The following is a 20,034-nucleotide window of genomic DNA, read 5'->3' on the forward strand; positions in this document are numbered from 1 at the left end:
TTCAGCTCAAAACAGAGCTTGCAGCCAGTGACATGACTTCTTTTGTCAGCTTTACATACATGTTGGTGCAGTTTCAGTTTTCTTGAGAGACTAACGCCAGGGCCACACTGCCAACAAACTGCTGGGAAGCGCAGCGCACCGAAATTCTTGTGCGAGCCCGTTCACATCAGACGTGCATTTCTCCATGCCGGTCGACAAGCGCTTCTGCTCCCAGCTGTTGTCTCCCTCACATTTGGGGCTGTTTTTCCATCATGGGTATCGCTCTCTGTTTGCGTATGTGCCCCAACCCCCACCCCCTATAGCCGGCCCACACTCAGGGGCTGTTTATACGACAACGATTTCAGTAAAAACGGAAAAGTCTGTCCTTTGCGTTTATATGACGACGTTATTGAAACGATCCCTGTTCACACGGAGCCGTAAAATCTACTGGAAACGATGTAGTATGCACACCAGGCCAGTGGGTGGCAGTGTAAATTTGCAAAGCAACACCACGGCATGACGCCATGCGCCTGCGCTGAAGTGCCTTCCTCTCCAACGCCGTGATTACAAACCAAAACAAAGAAGACACACTGGCGAAAGCATGCACAGATAACTTTGTCTGGATGGACGACGAGGTGGAGCTGCTACAGTAACAGATCTACACTTCACTTCAAATCAACAGGGTGAGCAGCACAAACAGAGCTCGGCATTGTTGTTGTGACGGTCAGCATGCCTAGTGACTGGAACCGTAATACGCATGTGCGAAAAGTCCGTTTTCAGAGGAACTGCATATTGCAAGTTTACATGACAACGGAGACGCTGCCGTTTCCAAAACGTTGCACTCTGGAACCTGTTTTCAAATCATTGCGTTTTCAGGCACCCAAAACGCCATTGTCGTGTAAACGATCAGCCAAAACGCAACTAAAGTTCACCGATTTCAGTTGAAATCGTTGTTGTATAAACAGGGCCTCTCTCTCTCTCTCTCTCTCTCTCTCTCTCTCTCTCTCTCTCTCTCTCTCTCTCTCTCTCTCTCATGTGTGTCTGTCTCTCTGTCTGTTAGTGGGTGTGAGTGTGTGTGTGTGTGTTCATCTCTCTCGCGCTCTGTTTAGATACCACTGACTAATACGTATAGCCTATATTCCTGCCCGGCTTGACACATTCGCTCGCGGCTCACACAGAAAATAGACCAGACACCGAAACAATCGCTGCAGCGCCAGCCACGGAGCTGCGCGGCGCAGTCGGTGTGGATGACACAATCAGTTAAGATGGGCACCGAAAGGAAACTGGATTCACTTCGAGGCTATTCACAGTTCTTCCGTGTGCGGTGTGGCCCTGGCGTAACTCTGCCATGTCTTGTCTCGTCACCCCAAAAAACACATGCACATTTAGTAAACAGTGTGTACCACCCATCCTCCCTCCCCCCTCTACTGAAATTTAATCTCCTTTATGTTGCCGACACCTGCCTGGACTCAGCAGCAAATTGCGCACAGCCTGATACTAGTGGCTCTGTTAACTCCCTATAAACACGTTAATATAATATTATATTAATCACATTGTCATATTGCTTATTACTAATGCAATATGAGTTGAATTTAACACTGTGATGCCATCAGCACACGTTTCTGATGTATGGTACTTTTTAATTTGTCAAAACTTCTCATAATGACAAATGCCTGTCGGTTCAGTCGGTTGGCAAACAGTATCTCGAATTGACCCAACTCTAAATCTATATGACATGAATAGGATTCAAGGACATTCTGGTGGACATGTTGCAGTCCACAGCTCTGGGCAACACCACAACATGTATAGGGATTTTCAAGAGTGACAAGCTAGTTTCTCCTTTGCCTTAGGGTCAGGTTATGCTTGATCAGAACTAGTTTGTACGACATGTTGCCTCAACTCATTGGAAGAAAAGTGTTTATAGTTGTTTTAAACGGCCACACTGGAAGGTGAAGTGAGAAGCAGGCTGTCATAGAGAGAGGAGAGACGTGACATCATTTAAATACAGGGATAACAGCACACATTTTCAGACAGTCTCTCTTGGAAGACATTCATAGTGTTGCACTCGATTATTCACATGAAAAGAGAGCCTGCGAGAGAAGTTCAAAGCCTGGCTCCTTTCTCACCTCTGCACAGCTGTCCAGGCAGTGCGTGAAGTGGGTGTGAATGTCAGATTGTCGGTTTTGGAAAGTTACAGAAATTGTTGTTCCCCCCTAGTTCCAACATCAAAAAGCATGTGGGGGGAAGGGGGTTTCTTAGGCTTTTCAATCGTCCAACAAGCACTTCTGATGAAGCATATTCGCGCCTTTACCCTCAGAGTATTTTGGTTTCGTGGGCCAGTCACAGTGCTTTGGGATTCATAATTCAGACACTTCAGACACTATTGAAGTATCTACTGCCCCCTCTGGTGCTCAAAATCTTGGCATATAGATGATGTTACAAATGATTAAGGGAAGGTTGTAGTTATTTGATCTTTTTCTAACCAATGAAAAGACAAGAAAAACAGCTTCCATGCCAAAGAACTCCACTGTTGTCCAGAAACTATTGAAAAGCCACATTGATGTGGGATATGTAATATGACAAAATTGGCAAAATGGTATTAAGATAGATCAGGGTCTGAGCATGTGCAGTGGCATCTGCCCAACATAGACTTACTTACTTACTCTAAAAACGCAGTAATAATAATCAAGTAATGCAAATGCAGAAGCAGGGCTTTTTTATTGAATAGTTACACCTGCAGTACGGGTTTATTGGTCTTTCACGATAGTTACGTTATCGACTAATACGATACAATATATGGACATGACCGCAATCATTTTGCTGACCTCAATATTGTGTTTGGGCGCTACAGTTCTTCCATTTTTTCCTCTCCTGTCCCCTCTCCTACTCATGCAAAGAAAAATAAAACAACACTTCAAAGATGACACAGCATAGCTTACCGGTAGCCTTGAGCTGCACTTTTGGAGTGGAAGGGAACAGTCCTGATAATCATTAGCTTGGCAACCCCTAGCAACAATCCAAAAAGTCCGTCTTTGTTCTTTTACCCTCCAACAAGTTCCTCCACTCCATAAATCAACCAGCAAACCGCTCGGCTCCCAGGCTGTCCGTCCCCGGAGCTGACTGCAACACACCAGCCAGATTATGGCGGTAACTGCAGTGTTGTCAGAGCTTTGCTAAGCTTATCCATGAGCCTGTGTATGCGTATACGTATTATTATGTGTCGTGGATGATTTGATCTTAAGTGGACAGCTCTATGTCTATTTGTTCACACCAGGCACTAGAATACGTCTCTACATGCTTCTTGAGTGATCGGATGTCATTTTCCCGCATTATATGCAAATAAACACGTGAATCATTTCTGCTTGCATTGACCAAATGTGGTTTTGTTTTTACCCGTTTGTAGCGCTATATGTTCCCCTACAGCCTTTACTATGTAAAGGGAGTAAAATCGTATTTTATTGTAGGGCTGCGCGCATTGTATTGACAGCTCTTCCCTTCCACTCTCTCCCGTTCTCTCTGAGAGAGAGAAACTGCACCAGCAAAAGTTTTTTTAATCTGGTGGGACGTCAGAAAAGGAAGGATATCAGCTAAGTAGTCGGTTGTTCAGTGTGGCCCAGGACACATTAGCGTTCACACTGCTTAAAGAACGTGGCCATACGCAGCCCAAACCAACTCAGCAAGTGGTTTGAGTGATCAGACCACATCATGTCTTGGTGGTTGTTGACTTTTATTTTAAAACTGTCCACAAGTGATCAAATCACCTGAGAGGCATGTTGATACCAGATATAAACAGGCTATGTTAGTCACAAAATGAGTCACTTGGTTTTGTTTTTGTTGGCCAAATTTTGTATTCTTGAACTGAGTCATTTTGGGCTACTATAAGGTACTATGATTTTATACATTCTTTCTGGTATATATTAAGAGTTGTTAATTACTTTTAAGAAATATATTAAACATTATTCCTGTTCCAAGGTCTAGATTTTTCACAGAACAGCTCTGCAGATGACTGACTAAATGGTGATCTTTCTCAAGGTGTACTTTTGATGGTCATATTTTAGAGATCTCTTTGCAGTATTCATTATATTAGACCTTGCACCTTCCTATTTGCCTCTTCATTGAAGCTTCACATAGTAAGAGATTTGAGAACAGAACACAAAAGGCTTTGATTTGGTTTTTGTTAATCAACTGGTTCATGTCAGTGCCACTCTACATGGCGACTGACGCTCATAAAAGCATTATGGTGGTTACACTGACACACCACAGGTGTGCCAGCTGGATCAGACCAGTTTCAGACTGGTATAACAGTGTTTTGAACGAGTGGTGGTGTCCCAGCTGCAGCTGTAATCACACTATAAGTCCTCCAGTGTGTCCCTATCCTTGGCTGCTGCTGCAGAGACTGCTCCTGGAAATGATTCTCCTTGTACTCATGGCAGATCAGTCCCAGTCACTGACCTGAGTAATGGCGATGCTCAGTACTGTATTGTCCTCTGCCGCGTTGCCGTGGTGACAGAAGGAGAGAGTAGCAGCATGCCAAAGAAAAGGTTGTGGAGAGAGTTGAAGAGTCACAGAATCTCTGACCTTTCTGTCTGTGTGGCTGACTGCACCGCCATTTAGAGACGTGGAGACACACACACACACACAGGCTGGCAATGAAAGGGGCTGTAGATTTTCATGTTATTGTTGAGTTGCTCTCTGCGTGTCCCCTTACCTGCTTTTCTCAGTCAACCCTAAAATGCTGCCATTTTTTACTTCAGTAACATCCCACACCAGTGTGGATCAAATCAAATCCCTGTCACTGCCATTCAAGGCTGCTGTGGAAGGCACATATCTCCCACACCCCAAAGCTCCAGATAGCTGTCCAGCCTTACACTTTTATAACTTTACTCCCAACTTTATGGTCTTTCGTAGTCCAGCTCTCCTCAGAATACCCAATGATGGGGTGACCTCCATACTCCAGAATGGACGATTGTCATGCTGTGTGTCTGACTTGAACTGAAAATGCGTCTCTCAAGAAACTGTTCACGTACTGTACTGGTCAACCTACCTTCCGACTCTGCTGATATCTGATGCTTCTCTCAAATTAAATACATACCTGCCTGATTTATTTCTTCACTCCTCTATTGTGCAGTGGTGCAAAGTAACTTAGTGAACCCAAACTTACTATTTAAAAGTCATTTAGTAATACAGACCAACTAACAGATCGAGGCAGCTGTACACAGCAGCTCCCGTGTTCTGCAAGGTAAAATGGTGATATTTTTGTCAGTGGATTCTGGCTTTGAAGACCACATAGATCACAACTTCAGTTCCAAGTCAGAAAGGGCTGTCTGATGGCAAGGTAAAGAGGAGAAAATATTCTAAATTTAGATGGGCATTTTTTAGGTGGCTAAAATATGTTTTGCTGTGTACAGACATTGTATTGTATGCCATATTCTGACTGTAGATAAGTACCTTATACAACCTACTTCAAATGATCGTAAGTATTGCTTTAAGGAAAGTGCCTGCATACTTCAGGTCTGGATTTAGATGCTACATCACAGCCCATTTGCCAGAATAAAATGTTGGCATTGTTGTTGGCAGCATACTACTGTTCGAGACCAGCAAAAGCGGGTATTTTTGAGCTACTGTACATGTTGGGATATTTCAAGCCATCTTTGTTGCAACAAAAGTGGGTGTTTTTAAACAAGAGTTTGGGACATTTCCAGCCATGTTAGTAGCGACAAAAGCAGGTATTTTTTAACAGGAGTTAGGGACATTTCCAGCTGTGTTTGTAGCAACAAAAGAAAGTATTTTTAAAGGGGCTCAGGGCATTTTCAGCCACATATGTAGCTCCCAAACCGGGTATTTTAAGCCCAGCATGATCTTGTCCGAACCCTGATCCTGTGCTTTTGTGCCAAAAGTTAGCCATTTAAAACACAAAAAATATAAATTTGAAGCATAAAGTTTCAACAAATTTGCTACGTATGAAACATACAAATATTGCAGAAACATACAATATCACATTTATTCTGGCAATTGGGTTAAACATTAGGGTATTATTGCTCTAAATTCCCAATATTTAACTCTGGGGGAAATGTTGGTTTAGGAATACAACCTTGTTATCACCTGAGTAACTCAATGGACTATTCTGGAAAAGAAATTAAATGAAGTCAACCTTTAAAAGTATGTTCCACTTCTCCCTACTTAGATGGCCTGTTGCATATCAACGCTTATCATTTTTCACCTCCAGATGAACTAGTCTAGATAATCAGGCTTCACTGGTGGCTTGGTTACAACCTGTTTGACCAATCATGTCAGTGCACATTTCTTGACTAGTCTTAATTTGTGTTAGCGCCATGTTCCAACATCTCTGCAATACCATCAGTGTGTACGGTGATAGCATGCCATATAAATGATGACCAAAACTACAAAAATAAGACTTTAGTTGTAATAACCTAGAAATGTGTTCTTCCAGCACTCGTATAGACAAGTAGTGTTCTTTCACAATACCTCTGAGGTCTCTCTGCAGTCCCATTATGTCTGTCACTATCCTTTATGTACTATCTAATAACATAAAAACAACCCTCCCCCCTCAAAAAACAAAATCTCCTCAGTGTCTTTGACAGCCATGTATCGTCCCCGTAAACCCTGCGGGCTCTTGTCAGGAAAGCCCCCTTCATTCTCTTCTCACTGCAGTGTCTCTCAGAGAAAACTAGTCTTTTTCATCTTTCCGTCTCGACATCCCTGGGTTTAATGTGTAATCCCTGCCTCAGAGGCTGGCTGAGAGACAGAGCGAATGCCTGGACTCCACCGGGGCTGCGGCAGCTGCAGCTTTCTCTTTCTGCACATTAGACTCACAAATCGACCGTCAGACGGTCTCGAAGGCCTTGTGTGGGAGGCAGACGCACAAAATGAAGAAAACAGTCAGATGCTCAGAATCACACAATGAAGTACGAGCACTGCACGGTACACCTGGACTGGCTACTGTTCAGAGCCAGAGGACAGAGCAGATTTCAGTACAGCTGATGTCCTGGGACCGCTCATGGTATATAAGCACATTTTCAAAGGAAAGATCTTGTAAAATGACCCTTTGTTACAAAGTGATGGACAGACTCAAAACTGTTTAGACTACTGTGAAAGACTGTGTAATAATGGTAGCTCCTTAAATGCACTGTCTCTCAGCTTTGTCCTTTTAATACAAAGCTTCATTTCATTGTTCATTCATAAGTGAGTACAATGAGATCTACTGAAAAGGGTTCACTCTTCCCTAAAGTTACATCTCTTGACTTCCTCTTTCAAAGTATGCATTTTAAATGGGGGAAGGAGAGATCTTTGACCGGGTTTACAACTAAGGAACCAGTGAACCAGGAAAAGAGGGCAACTGCACCAGGGCCCCAGACCATCAGGTTCACTGTGTGGCAATTAGTTTGCGGTCATTTAAAGGTCTAGTGCAGGGGTCTTCAACATTTTCAGGCGAAGAACAACTTTGCTAAAGGAGAGATGGAGTAGGGACCCCCTAGTACATATTTCGTATAACACTGAGTTGCACTTGATATAATTCCCTGAATATTTTTAAGTCAGCCTCTTCAGGTCTCTCGTTTTCGCTTGCCTGTAGCTGCTAAATCAGCATCAGTTGTAGCATGGCTAGATGTGTTAGCTCTACCCCTCACTGATGGTTTCTGAATTGGATGGTATGTCAGATCTCTTGATCGATAAAGATATGAACCAACCCATTGTGGCTCACAAGAATGTTTGTACACTTGATATCCTGGTAATAATGCACCTAAATGGCCAATATGTGGAGAATAAAAGGTGCCACAAAGTGATTTAGTGTTAGCTCACGATTGCACAAGGCATCATGGGTAACAGTTAGCCTGTCATTAATGGTGTGTACTGTGAATTAAATAGGTTTTATGAAAAGGTCAATTTAACTTCACTATTAACGTCAGATTCGTGTTAATGTGTATTTTCAGACACATTTTATGTTTCAAAAAACTGGCAGCACAGTGGTGCAGTGGTTGACATTGTTTCCTCACAGCAAGAGGATTTACAAAGTGCTTAACAATGAAGGGAACACATTAGAATAAGAGTTGTTCTGATAGACAAAGTTTGAGTCCATTTTCAAGCAAAAAAGCCAAATATTTGCTGGTTTCAGTGTCAATGTGTGACAGTATGCTGCTTTTGTGTGTTTTATTTTATTGTAAACTGAATATAATTTACACAGTTTTGGTGGTCAGGCTCTATGTTGTGATTTAAATTCTTCTTCACTTCTACATAATCTGTGCCCTCAGGAATTATGCGAGAACACAAAGGGGCTCATCTTTTACTCCTTATGTTTTGTGATGGAGTAACTTTAGCTCACACCCAGAGACATTCATAAAACTTTTATTATTTTCAAACTCACATTTATCTTCCATATAGTGATTCGAGTTGATCTTAGTCAGCCAGTTTCAGGCTCCAAACATGTTCTCTATAACCTCAGAAGTCAAACAGTCACGCCCATGCTGTCAAGTCAACTAATCCTCTGACTCTTACTTGTCTTTGGCAGAGTACGCTGAGAGCATCGGGGATGGGAAGAGTGACGAGTTCAAAGAAGCCGAGCGGAAGAGGATCATGGACCTTGTAGACAACTTCTAATCTCACTTTCTCTCTCTCTCTCACACACACACACACACATACACACACACACACACACAATCACATTACACACACACTGAACATCAAACACAAACAATATGTTCCTACACATTCAGACCCATCTGACCTGAGCTGGGACTGATGGTGACCTTGAGCCAATATACGAACCAAAAGGCAGTGGTGTGTTTTTCTGTAGCTAAAGTCACTAGCTATGTTTACATGCACAGCAACACTGTGATTACTAGTCTGCTAAAAGCTGGACCAGACTTATGTTCAAAGAAATATAATTTTTCAAATAACCTGATAACTGCAGGAATGAGTCCCCTATTTTCACGTTTTGTTCTATGACATGAATTTCAGTAAATACCCAACTGTGAATTTGAAGCTTTCTGTGGCATAAAAAAGGCAGTTGCTAATGAGTGGCTAAATGAGAAGTCATGTGACCATTTAGCCTTCAAAAATCACAAAAGTGGTGTTTATTTTGCTGAACAAAATGTGTAAGTATCATAAACTTTTGTTGGCCACAAGTTTAGTTTGTGCCATAATTTAAAATCCAATTTAAAAATCCCATAAGCTTTTTGATGAGGGAACCAGGGCGACGCTAACTGCAGCGCCGTCCTACACAGAAAGGTCATCCTTGCACCACTTAATTAATTAATCGAATTCATCTCGTAAACAGTCTTTATGTGCCAGAGAAATGGTCCACATGAAATTTTGCTGTGCATGTAAAGCTGCTCACTGTACATGTAGAAACAGTAGCAGAATATTGTAGCTTGATGAAAACACAGCGAAAACGAGGTGTACCTGGAGCTATGGACAGACTCTGCACAGATCTGCAAACTTAATATCTATCCCTCGGCTCTCCCACTTTACCTGGTTTGTTTGTTTGTTTTGGATTTGCGTGTAAAATATTTTCTAATAAAACATTTGGTAATAAAATCCTGATTGCATGTTTGGTTTGTTTGATTAATGTCACGGTTTAGCGAGCGAGATTGGCACAGCTTGTTGATAACCGTCTGTGCACATGAATCTCATTATGCCTTCGCTTGGTTACTGTTGCACAGAGGCACAGATGGAGACAACAAACCTATATCTGCAGCTTCCTTTGCAGAGAGAGAAAGAGAGAGAGAGAGACAGAATCCTTGCAGAAAGCCAGACCTGCTTCTTCTTTATTTGTCTGAACCCACCCACTGCTGGATCTCAGCAGCCTCCCGGAGCTCTCAGCCCACTGCTGTTTTTTCTTTGTGATGCTGTTCACACACATCAGTGTGGAGGTGTATTATGGTTGAGCTGTACACACAAACAAACCTACTGTATTATTCTCCCTGTCTGTGCGCCATACTTCACTGTTGCAGTCTTTATGCTTAGGAGTAAGAAAAAAAAAAACATCCCCAATCACTCGTGCATTTTGAGTGTGAGACAGAAGTGCAGAGCTGACCCACTTAAACTCACTGACCCACTATTTTTAGACTGATAGAGATCTTTATGTCATTTTCAGTGTCAGGCAAATTGTACATTAGGGACAAAACTGTTTCTAAATATATATTAAATGACTTGTTTTTTATCAGCCAGCTTCCACATCAAGATCAGACTCATCCGCTGCTATTGTAAGTACGCAGCCGCTGGTGCAGCACTCTGATAGTTGACTAGAAGGGAAAGGAAATGGCTGTTTGCTGAGGCTTGACAATATGATTAATTATTTATATTGCAATAAATTGTAACATTTGTCTTGGTAGAGCTAAAGGCTCAGTTTTATGTTCGTAATATGACCAGTTAAAGACTACTGCAATAGCCTTTAGGCCAAGCATTAACCTCTGTGGCTGAAAAATGAGGCCAACATGCAAGTGCAAAAATGCAGTTCCTTAAATGACCACTTGAGGCTGGCCCCAAGAACAAGTCAATCTCCGTAGACCCTCATGTTAAAATGTCCACATTCAAAGCCCAAATGAACATGGTAGCCTGGTACAAAAAAGAGTTTTGGTCTCTATGGCGTCACGACAACTATAGGAGGAGTGAATTTTTATACCACTCACCCGTTAACATTTTAGGCTTATAGTTAAAAATAATTTACGGCAGGTTGCTTTGAGTGACAGGCTGTCTGCTGCTGATAGTGTCCACAGCTTCTCAGTCAGATCCCCTCCTCCACAGCTCCAGCCTCTCACCCAAATATGGTCACCCCTCGCTCCAAAAAACCAAGATGGCGACTGCCAAAATGCCCAACTTGAGGCTTTTAAACAGGAGTCCACAAACCAATGGGTGACATCACACTAGCTACATCCATTATTTTTAGTCTGTGCTTTAGGTTGATTTGTTGGTTGAACATCTGATTAGATGTCACTGATTGTTAAACTGTAGCAATTATCAGTGTAATTCTAGGTGATTCATTTCATGAATTCAGTTAGTGTATTGCATTAACATAGTTCTAATTAGTTCATTTTAGTTAATTTAGCTGAATAAACAGTCAAGTGCAAACTGCAGCTGATGAAGACTGATACTGTCAAAATCTCCAGAATGAGCGAGAGGACTTTGATTATTTTGTCAACTGCAGTTTCCAAAGTCAAGAATGGACTTTCAAGCTAATAAAATTTAGATCAGAAAGAGTTTCACAGTCTTAATAGTCCAATTCATTTGGTTTATCAGCTGCATTGTTGGAAAACTTCGTGTTTTTGAGTTGAGCAGCCCACATTTGGTCTCACATCACGAAAAGTCCTGTCAACATTTTGACAAGAACTTACACAAAAGTCTGACGACTGAAACAAATTTAAAAAAAAAAAATTCCTAGAGAGGTGATGTCCCTCCCCTTCAGGTGTCCCCACATAAAAAATGTTTGGCAGTCAATGACAAGAGACAATACAATTTTTATCCTGTTAGAATTGTGCCATGACTGACACATGTATGATGTTTATCAATTTAAAAGATAATTTTACAAGTAATGAAAATCGCAGATTGTCATAGTACCATTTAGTTAAAAATAATAGTTTTTTTTTTAACTAAAATAATAGCTTGTGAGGGGCGGCACGGTGGTGTAGTGGTTAGCACTCTCGCCTCACAGCAAGAGGGTTGCTGGTTCGATCCCGGGTGTGGGAGCCCTTCTGTGCATGTTCTCCCCGAGTCAGCGTGGGTTCTCTCCGGGCACTCCGGCTTCCTCCCACAGTCCAAAGACATGCAGATTGGGGATTAGGTTAATTGATAACTCTAAATTGTCTGTAGGTGTGAATGTGAGCGTGAATGGTTGTTTGTCTCTATGTGTCAGCCCTGCGATAGTCTGGCGACCTCTCGCCCGATGTCAGCTGGGATAGGCTCCAGCCCCCCCACGACCCTCAAGAGGATGAAGCGGTTAGAAGATGAATGAATAGCTTGTGAGACCACAAGGTGAACTACATCTCTTGTTTTAGACAATGCAAGTCACAAACACAGATACACGGTACACCCTGGACAGGTTTGCGTTTGCTATGTTCCATGCACAAATGTAACGTTATCCTACATGATTTTATTGTTGTTTTATCCAACAAAAGAAAGACTGAGCAAGACCCATTGCTCATGTGGATACATCTCGGACATCACTTACGCAACTTTTGGATGTGAAGTCTTTCTTATTATATATTTTTATAGTCTTACACCTCAACAGTTTTGACTTGCGAAAATTAATGTATTTGTGGCACAAGAAATGCAGGATAAAAATAATTATTGTCTCTTGCCATTACCTGCCGTACATATTCTTTAAATAAGGTCCCACTGTCATCCACAGGAAGAGGAAGGACTTTGTCTTTCAGTAGCTCTACTTACATGGCACTAGTGTAGAGAATGTAAAGGTACGCCCTGTCTTGCCGCTGTTACCAAAGTGCATGTACTCAGTCCAAAAACAAGGTTGTTTACAATGTATCAGTTGAGGTAGTGAATCAGATGCTGTCGTCCAGCCTGGGGCTCCCAAGTCATATCTGTGTCATTTATCGTGATTAGTTTGTCCAAATACAGTTGCTTGACTGCCATATTATGCAGAGCACGACTCTGTCAAGATGGTGCCCGTCAACTTTGAATTCTCTGTTACCAGGGGATCTCCTGAATTTAAAATCAGAAACTTGATCTCTTAGTTTGACTCATGGCCTTTCCACTTAAGCCTAGTTCACATTACATGATGTTCACCCTGTTTTTCCGTTGCGGAGACTATCGTAATCTTTTTAGTGTTCATACCTGGCGATGTGTGTTTCTGTCAGCAGGAGTCTCGCCAACTGCGTTACGACCTGTGTGTGCACGCCACAAGATTTCTCCACCGAGCCCTCCCCGACAGAGCCCCAGATAATGCGGTGACATCACCAAACTTGGAGACGACACATCGTAAAGGCATGGATATTTTTTATTATCCTGGGTCCAAACACAACGCGCTCCCCGTGATCCTGTGGATGCCGCCATTGTTGTTGTTGCTTGCCGGCCGGCTTGTCAGTGTTGCCAGATCTTGGGAGAGAAAGAAGCAGCCAGGGCTATGGAAACAAGCCCAAAAGAAGCGACTGCAGTCCTACATACTATCATGCGTTTAAATAACTTATTAGACGGCTATATACACTCGTATGACCTATACTGCAGCCAGCCACTAGGGGGTGATGAAGATTTTTTGGCTTCAGTTTCGGGGAGCTGCCATGCCATCTGTCTTTATATGCATTGTATGGTCAAGGCTCTGTGTATCACCCACTTCCTCAATGGCAAAAGCAATCGCTGGTAAGAACAAAAGCAGGCACTGGATGCGCAAAGAGGCACTCATTTTAATTGCTGTGCAGGATGGGTCTCCATGCTGTGTAGTGAGATGAGCCTGCCTTAATTTGCACCCAAAATGCTGTATGCGTGAACAGGGCTTATGACACTCTAAATAAGTGAGTCAGAGGTGATGGAGACTTTTCCTTCGTCTTTGCTGAATTAGATGCCTACTATTTGTCACTTTGAAGCCATGTGTGAATAAGTGTCAAAATGTCGTGACCACCAAAAGAACTAGTTAAAAGTGTGTGTGTGTATTCGAGGCAATGATAGCTGGTTTTCAGAGGACTTTGATTAATCCTTTGTTTGCTCATATTGATGAGGCATTTGAGCTGTTTTACAGTAATTTATAATGTAGCAAGCTCATACAGTACATCTTGCTGAGGTGAAATTATTTTCCAGTATTTACCTCTAAAAGCTGATGTGAACACCTTTTTTTGAGAAGGTAGCTCTTAACTGTCTCCCATATGAAACCACAATCAGCATCTGTTTGTATTAGTGTGATGTCGTTTGTATATTTCAGTATTATTAATTGCTAATTTAGTGTACCACACCCTCTCTGGATCCCTGACCATTATCCTGGCAGGAAGCAGCAGTGTTGGGAGGGAACACGGGGGCCGTTCACTGACAGCTGTCACATCTATTGCCTTTCCTAAGTGTCTTTACAAACCCTAATATCGCTCAGTAACAAGATGGGTAGAACGGCAGGGCGTCGTTTGCATATTGTATTGGCAGAGGAGGCCCGGCCCCATGCATCTCTTATCAGTGATTATGACTGCGGCGTGTTTAACAGCGGTTGTACAGCAATTTCACAGCCGAGGGGAAGGAGAATAATTGTATTTTCCGAATGACTGAGTGCAAACACTGTGCACCGCTGTGCTTTTGGGCTTCTCTCTTTTAGCAGGGACCAAGAGGAGAAGGTATTCTGTTATTGAGAGTAAGCACAGGGATTGATAAAGGGTGTAAAAGGGGTACTGCAACTTAAAGCTTTGGTGTATACAGGCCTCTAGGACCTGAAGCTCGACAGTAACATTTTTATCTGTGTCACTGTGGAGCTTTCTTCATGTTATATCCATCTGGTCTCCATTCCCTAAAATGTCAACACAGTTTCGACAGTCTATAATTTGTGAGAGTAGATTGCTGATTGCTGCAATCCTATTGCAATTAAATGATTTGGGTCTGAAACTGTGCTGTTATGAAAGCTGGACCAACCAGGCTGTTTGACCCTCAGTGAAAGGCATGTGAACAACAAGAACGAATGGCAAAGACGAAAAAAGTAGGAAAACTCTCATGAAGGTCAAGTCAGTGAGGCATCCTCCATCAGACCAGCAAAAAGCATAATGATAGGGGAGAAAGATGGCACCCACTTGTGTTCACTCAGGTGAGATCACTGTATGTGATAGTGATGGGCTAAAATGAACCAGTGTCCAGTATGCACCGGGGTCAGCCTGTTGAACGTCCGAGTGCTTATAAATCCCTAAATTTCCCACTCACTTACTCGTGATCATAGGGTACTGCTCACGCTTCCTGTGAAGGTGAGTGAACAAGAAGCGATTAAATCAGACTCAAGTCAAGACCACCTCCAGCCAAGGTCAATGGGGCATTCACATGCTTCTCCAAAGGTCGTGCTTCCGACTACGGTGTGTTCATGAGCTTAAGGTTGTAAAGTAGAAACAACATGAAAGATACAAAGAAGATGTGTTGCATTTTATTGCTAAGAGCATTTAAACAACATGTTATGTTGTGATGAAAGGCCCAGAAATACTCGACCCTGAAGGTCAAATTAGAAGCAAAACATGTTAACTAAGACTGAATAACCCTGAACGGTCTCACTCTGGGGAGAAGTCAAAGAGCAGAGTGACCTGACAAACATTGTGATGGTGAAACATTGTGATGGGAACAAGGTGTGGTAAAATGCCAAGTATTAAGATAAGCTCAGCGCAAGTTCTGGAAACGGCAGGAAATCACACACACACACACACACACACACGTAAGTAAAGGCCCGAACATACTCGGGCAGAACATACGCGGAACGGACTCCGCGGAGGTCCGCGCGGACTCAAAGCGGACGCCCGCAAGCCCTGTGCGCGCAAAGCTCAGATTTTACGACCGCGCGGACTCCGCTCCGCGCACCAGTGACTGCTCGGCATGTATTTTTCACATCGCAGGGATTTTTCACAGACATTTTTACAGGAAACTACAACGCAGAAGTGCGCTCGACTATGGAAGCCCGAATGACTGCGGACATTCCTCGCAGAGTCCGTTCCGCTTATAGTACGCCCGAGTATGTTCGGGCCTTAAGGTATGATGTTCATCTGAGGAGGAGTATAAGAATGTTCAGTGAACTGCTCTACAGTGCTGTCTCCTTGTTGCGGTATGTGAAGTTGTAAGCTGTGTCTTCAATAAAATATCCTGCAAGGCTGCAAATCGACCACAAGTCATACGAGTCCTTCTTCAACAGTTGATAACAAAAACCAAAGGAATTGGATCAAGTGAGAAATATGAACGGGATCTCATGTTACTGATTATTTCGACACCACATGAATGCAGCATGAGGCTAACTGCGATGACTGCTACTTGCCCAGATTGTTAGTTTGGGACATTTCTGTAACATCATATTGAGCTTATATAGACTACCTACATACATGTCAGCATCAATGAATTAACGCATTTAAATGAATCTTTTATTAATTTGAACTTATGCAGTGGTTAGGCTAGGTTAGGTCAGGTTAGGTTAGGTTAGGCGGTAGCAGTGGTTGGCATCGTCACCTCACAGCTAGAGGGTTCCTGGTTCAAACCTGATGTGGGGGGTTTGAACCCCAGGTGGGAAATCCCTTCTGTGTGGACTCTGCATGTTCTCCCCGTGTCAGCATGGGTTTCCTCCGGGTACTCTGGCTTCCTCCTACAGTCACAAGAAATGCAAGTTAGGTTAATGTATGAATGTGTGATGTACGTGTGAATATGAGCATGAATGGTTGTCTGTCTCTGTGTGTAAACCCTGTGATAGTCTGGTGACCTGTCCAGGGTGTACCCCGCCTCTCGCCCAATGTCAGCTGGGATAGGCTCCAGCCCTCCCGCGACACAGGATAAGCAGTTACAGAAAATGAATGAATGAATGAAAGTAAACTTATACATGATGACTGGTAATACATTGAAGAGAAGTTTTGCAGGGAGGGCAGCTCTAGCTGTCAAATGTTCATGTACTAGAACAGAGTGTCACGGAGAAACTGACACCATGCTTTGCAAACTGTATTGAAACTTCAAAGCATTGTTGGACCTTGACCGTAAGGCTTGAGAGGCAAGCCCCCCTCCCGCCCTCCACATACACTCCACCTCATCATTTCCTTTATATATGTGCTTGAAAGCTTCAAATGGTGTGAACTTGAAGGGACTGATACTGTGAAAAGATCTGGTCGGCTCATCACTATTATGTGACAGGTGTCTGTGCTGAACCCAACCAGCAGACTTTGAGATGACATTCAGCCATCGACATGCTCGTACAAGTAGCAGATAGTGTCAGTGTTTAGAGCTAAAACTGATTAAGAATTTGTCTTTATCCCTCAACATCATCAACACTGCCCCGCAGCCATACAATTAAACAAGTTCACAAACATGAAGCTGTCATTGCTCAAACTCATGGCCTCACAACAAAGCTGTTAATTGCTGCGTAATCCAACTGTCGGGCTGCAGCCGTGGTCTGCACAGGGCCTAAGCTCAGCTGTTGGAGAAGTTGTCTCCACCAAATTGGCCACTCTCACTTCCTTCATATTATCAGGCACTGCAAAAACACATTCATTTCCCATGATGGTTTTATTGGGGCACAGCAAAATATTACTAAGGCATACTCACCAGTAAATTGGGCCTAATGGCACCCCAGAGGTAAACTGACCACCAGTTGGTGATCATCACGATGGCAACAAAGCCTGCAGTGGAAATAAGTATATTTTTTCCAATTCTCAACACCCTTTGTGTTGTTTCTCTGTGTACTGTTCTCTATTATGTAAAAGCTGTGGGAACAATTTGTGCAATTTTCTTTTTCATCCTTTTTATGAAAGGCTGTGTCTTGGACTGAAAAAGCACATGAACGTCTGGGCTTTTATTAAAGAGGATAATTGGAGTCAGGTAATCCAATCAGTGTGTTGACATTCAGATACGGGTTACAGCTAGGTCCCTGGCTCTGTTAAACATCCACAAAGTTTAGTCACAGACCGGGTTTCCTCTTCAAAGCAGAGGTACAGTGAGGTTAAACGTGTCTCTATCAAAAGATTTCACGGGATCAAGCATGGTGTAAAACCAGTGCTGTACATATCAGAAAGGCCAAAGAACTGAAAATAATTATGGACCTGCTGCTGTGTTACACACTTGCTAATGTCTGTGTTTAAAGTTCCACAAATAACTATAATTTAAAACAGGAAGAAAAACAATAATGGAAGAATGGACAAGCTGAGCAGAACTTCTAATTCTTAATACAGAGTGTAATGCTATGTTAAGAGGAGAACACTGCATACTGATCTAAACCCGGAGGGAGAGCTTGCTGTTTTGTTAAATTATTAAAAACGAATGTGCCATATCAGATTTCTGACGTTGATCAAAATGTAATTTTTGGTTTATCCCACCCACACACAAATACTTATTATATGTGTAGAAAATCACATATTAGTTGTTTGTGTGTTTATTCATATTCCCAAGACCATGTTTGAATGTTTTTAAGCATTACATGCAGATTAGCAAAAATAATTAGCTTTCTCTGAGTTGTGCTGTTGAAATAAATTGGATGCACAGTACATCGTGTTGCCTAACAGGGTGGACAAAATAACCTCTGGCTTTGCTGCCCTGTTGTGTAAAAAGTCCATAAGATCAATGGAGATCATATAGGCACTTACATAGTGTTCTATAAAGTCCAACAGCCCATACAATTGTGGGGCTTGTCTCTGGAAATCTGATCTTTTACTGTCTGTGCAATATGTGACCAGCACTGAGGCTGCATTTCAGCACCATGGACAGCAACACACCAAAGTTACAGGATGCTGCATTCCCTCACACCAACCACCGCAGGTCTGATCCAGGGATGGAGCTGAATACAGTCAGAAGACTCTCTTAATACCTCTGTGGTGCAAACACTCTGCTTTAAGTTGAAATCTAGGATTTCAGGCTACTTGCTAATCGCCCCATTTTGAAGAGTAGTCTTCCTTGTTCTTTAGAAACCAATCTGTACATCAGGCCGGCTGGGGCAGTCGATTGGCTACAAAAGCTGTAAGTGGTAAAATCATGACATCTGATAGAAAAGCCCAGGCTAAAGTAGTGAAAGGGCACAACTAAGATTGGTGGGTGATTTTTTTTTTCTTCAAAACCCCTCAATAAACCTTCTGATAAGCTACTGTGAATAAGGGGTTATACACTTAGTGACGTTTGAACAATCACGTGCTCCTCAGATGGTCCCATATCTTGAGTTGGTAAGTTGTTCTTCCAACTTTGGTGTGTTCATGAGCTTTAAGTCATAATGCCAAAACAACATGGATGCCACAAACAAGATGTATTGCATAGATGTATAGATGTGTTGAATTTTATTTCTCAGAGGTGATTTTTCCCAGACTTGACACTGCATCAGCACCGCCACTAAAATATTGCTTTACCTGACTTATGCTAATAAATAAGTTTTCTAAATGATTTAGGTTACCCTATGTGTACAGCAACTCATAGTTACGACTTAATAATGTACCATATTACAACTTACATGTGAGCAAACTATCTAAATGCAATATGTGAATGAATAAAACGTTTATTACCATCAACTTAATATTTGCTTTTGTCGGCCATGTTTCTGTATTTATTACACAACTTGGCAACTCATGTACCCAATTTTCGCTGACTTTCTGAGTCGCTGTTCGGACTTGAGGGGGCGTTCATGTGAATTTTCCCAGAAGGGAACTCATTTTTTCCGATTATTCCTACATCACATGAATGCATGGTTGGATTCAAACATTATTAAATTGTGATTGGTGCGCAAAGTATGTGACATCACATTTTTAGACTAAGCCCAGCCCACTTTATCCATTGAGAAGAGCACAGAGGAGGAAAGAAAAGTATCTAAAGTGAAAGACAATTGAAAAGTGCTCCAACTTTGGCAGAAAACGTTGTGTTCACGTAAGATCCCATTGCTCATTACAAAACTGAGTGAGATTAAAAAAAAAGTCTTCAGGAGCTTTAAACAAAACGGTGCTGCCAGTCAGAAGTCGTTTCTTCAAACATTTCTCAAACTTTATACGTTTTTATTTTTTCTTTGATAAATATCTTGAATAATTAACTAAATATATTAATAGAAATGCCACCTATGGTCAGACAGCGGTCACTGAGATAAGCTACATGACCCAAGCACGCTTTTTTTCCCACTCTATTAACACTTTAACCTACCGTAGTTGCACGCCAATACGTCCTTGGTGGTAGAAATACGTGTTTTTTCGTTTATTACTGAGTTAAAAGTAATAAAACATAATAATAATACCGTGTTAGGACGTTAAATCTCCCCTGTCGTTTCATAAAAGCGCATCTGCTCCGCGAAACGTCGTAAAGTTGCTGAATGTGTTTCTAATATCACTCCTCTCATAACTGATATTCCCCACTGCAAGCCGCGGCACTTCCCATCTGGGAGAAGTCCCTCCGCCGCATGTAGAGCCGACTGAACGGCAGCAGAGCCTC

At 42.3% G+C, this 20,034-nt stretch overlaps 1 protein-coding gene across 1 annotated transcript in view; it reads left to right on the forward strand.

Annotated features, from left to right (window-relative positions):
* The window catches only part of ctnnbl1 (catenin, beta like 1), a 99,862-nt gene extending 90,331 nt beyond the window's left edge, over positions 1-9,531 (forward strand). The window contains exon 16 of the mRNA XM_033627953.2: positions 8,504-9,531. Coding sequence (XP_033483844.2) covers positions 8,504-8,592 — 89 coding nt within the window. The 3' untranslated portion in view covers positions 8,593-9,531. The remainder of the gene's footprint in view (positions 1-8,503) is intronic.
* The last annotated feature ends 10,503 nt before the right edge of the window (positions 9,532-20,034 follow it).

Source organism: Epinephelus lanceolatus, chromosome 8, assembly GCF_041903045.1.
Source record: "Epinephelus lanceolatus isolate andai-2023 chromosome 8, ASM4190304v1, whole genome shotgun sequence".
Taxonomy (NCBI): Eukaryota; Metazoa; Chordata; class Actinopteri; order Perciformes; family Serranidae; genus Epinephelus; species Epinephelus lanceolatus.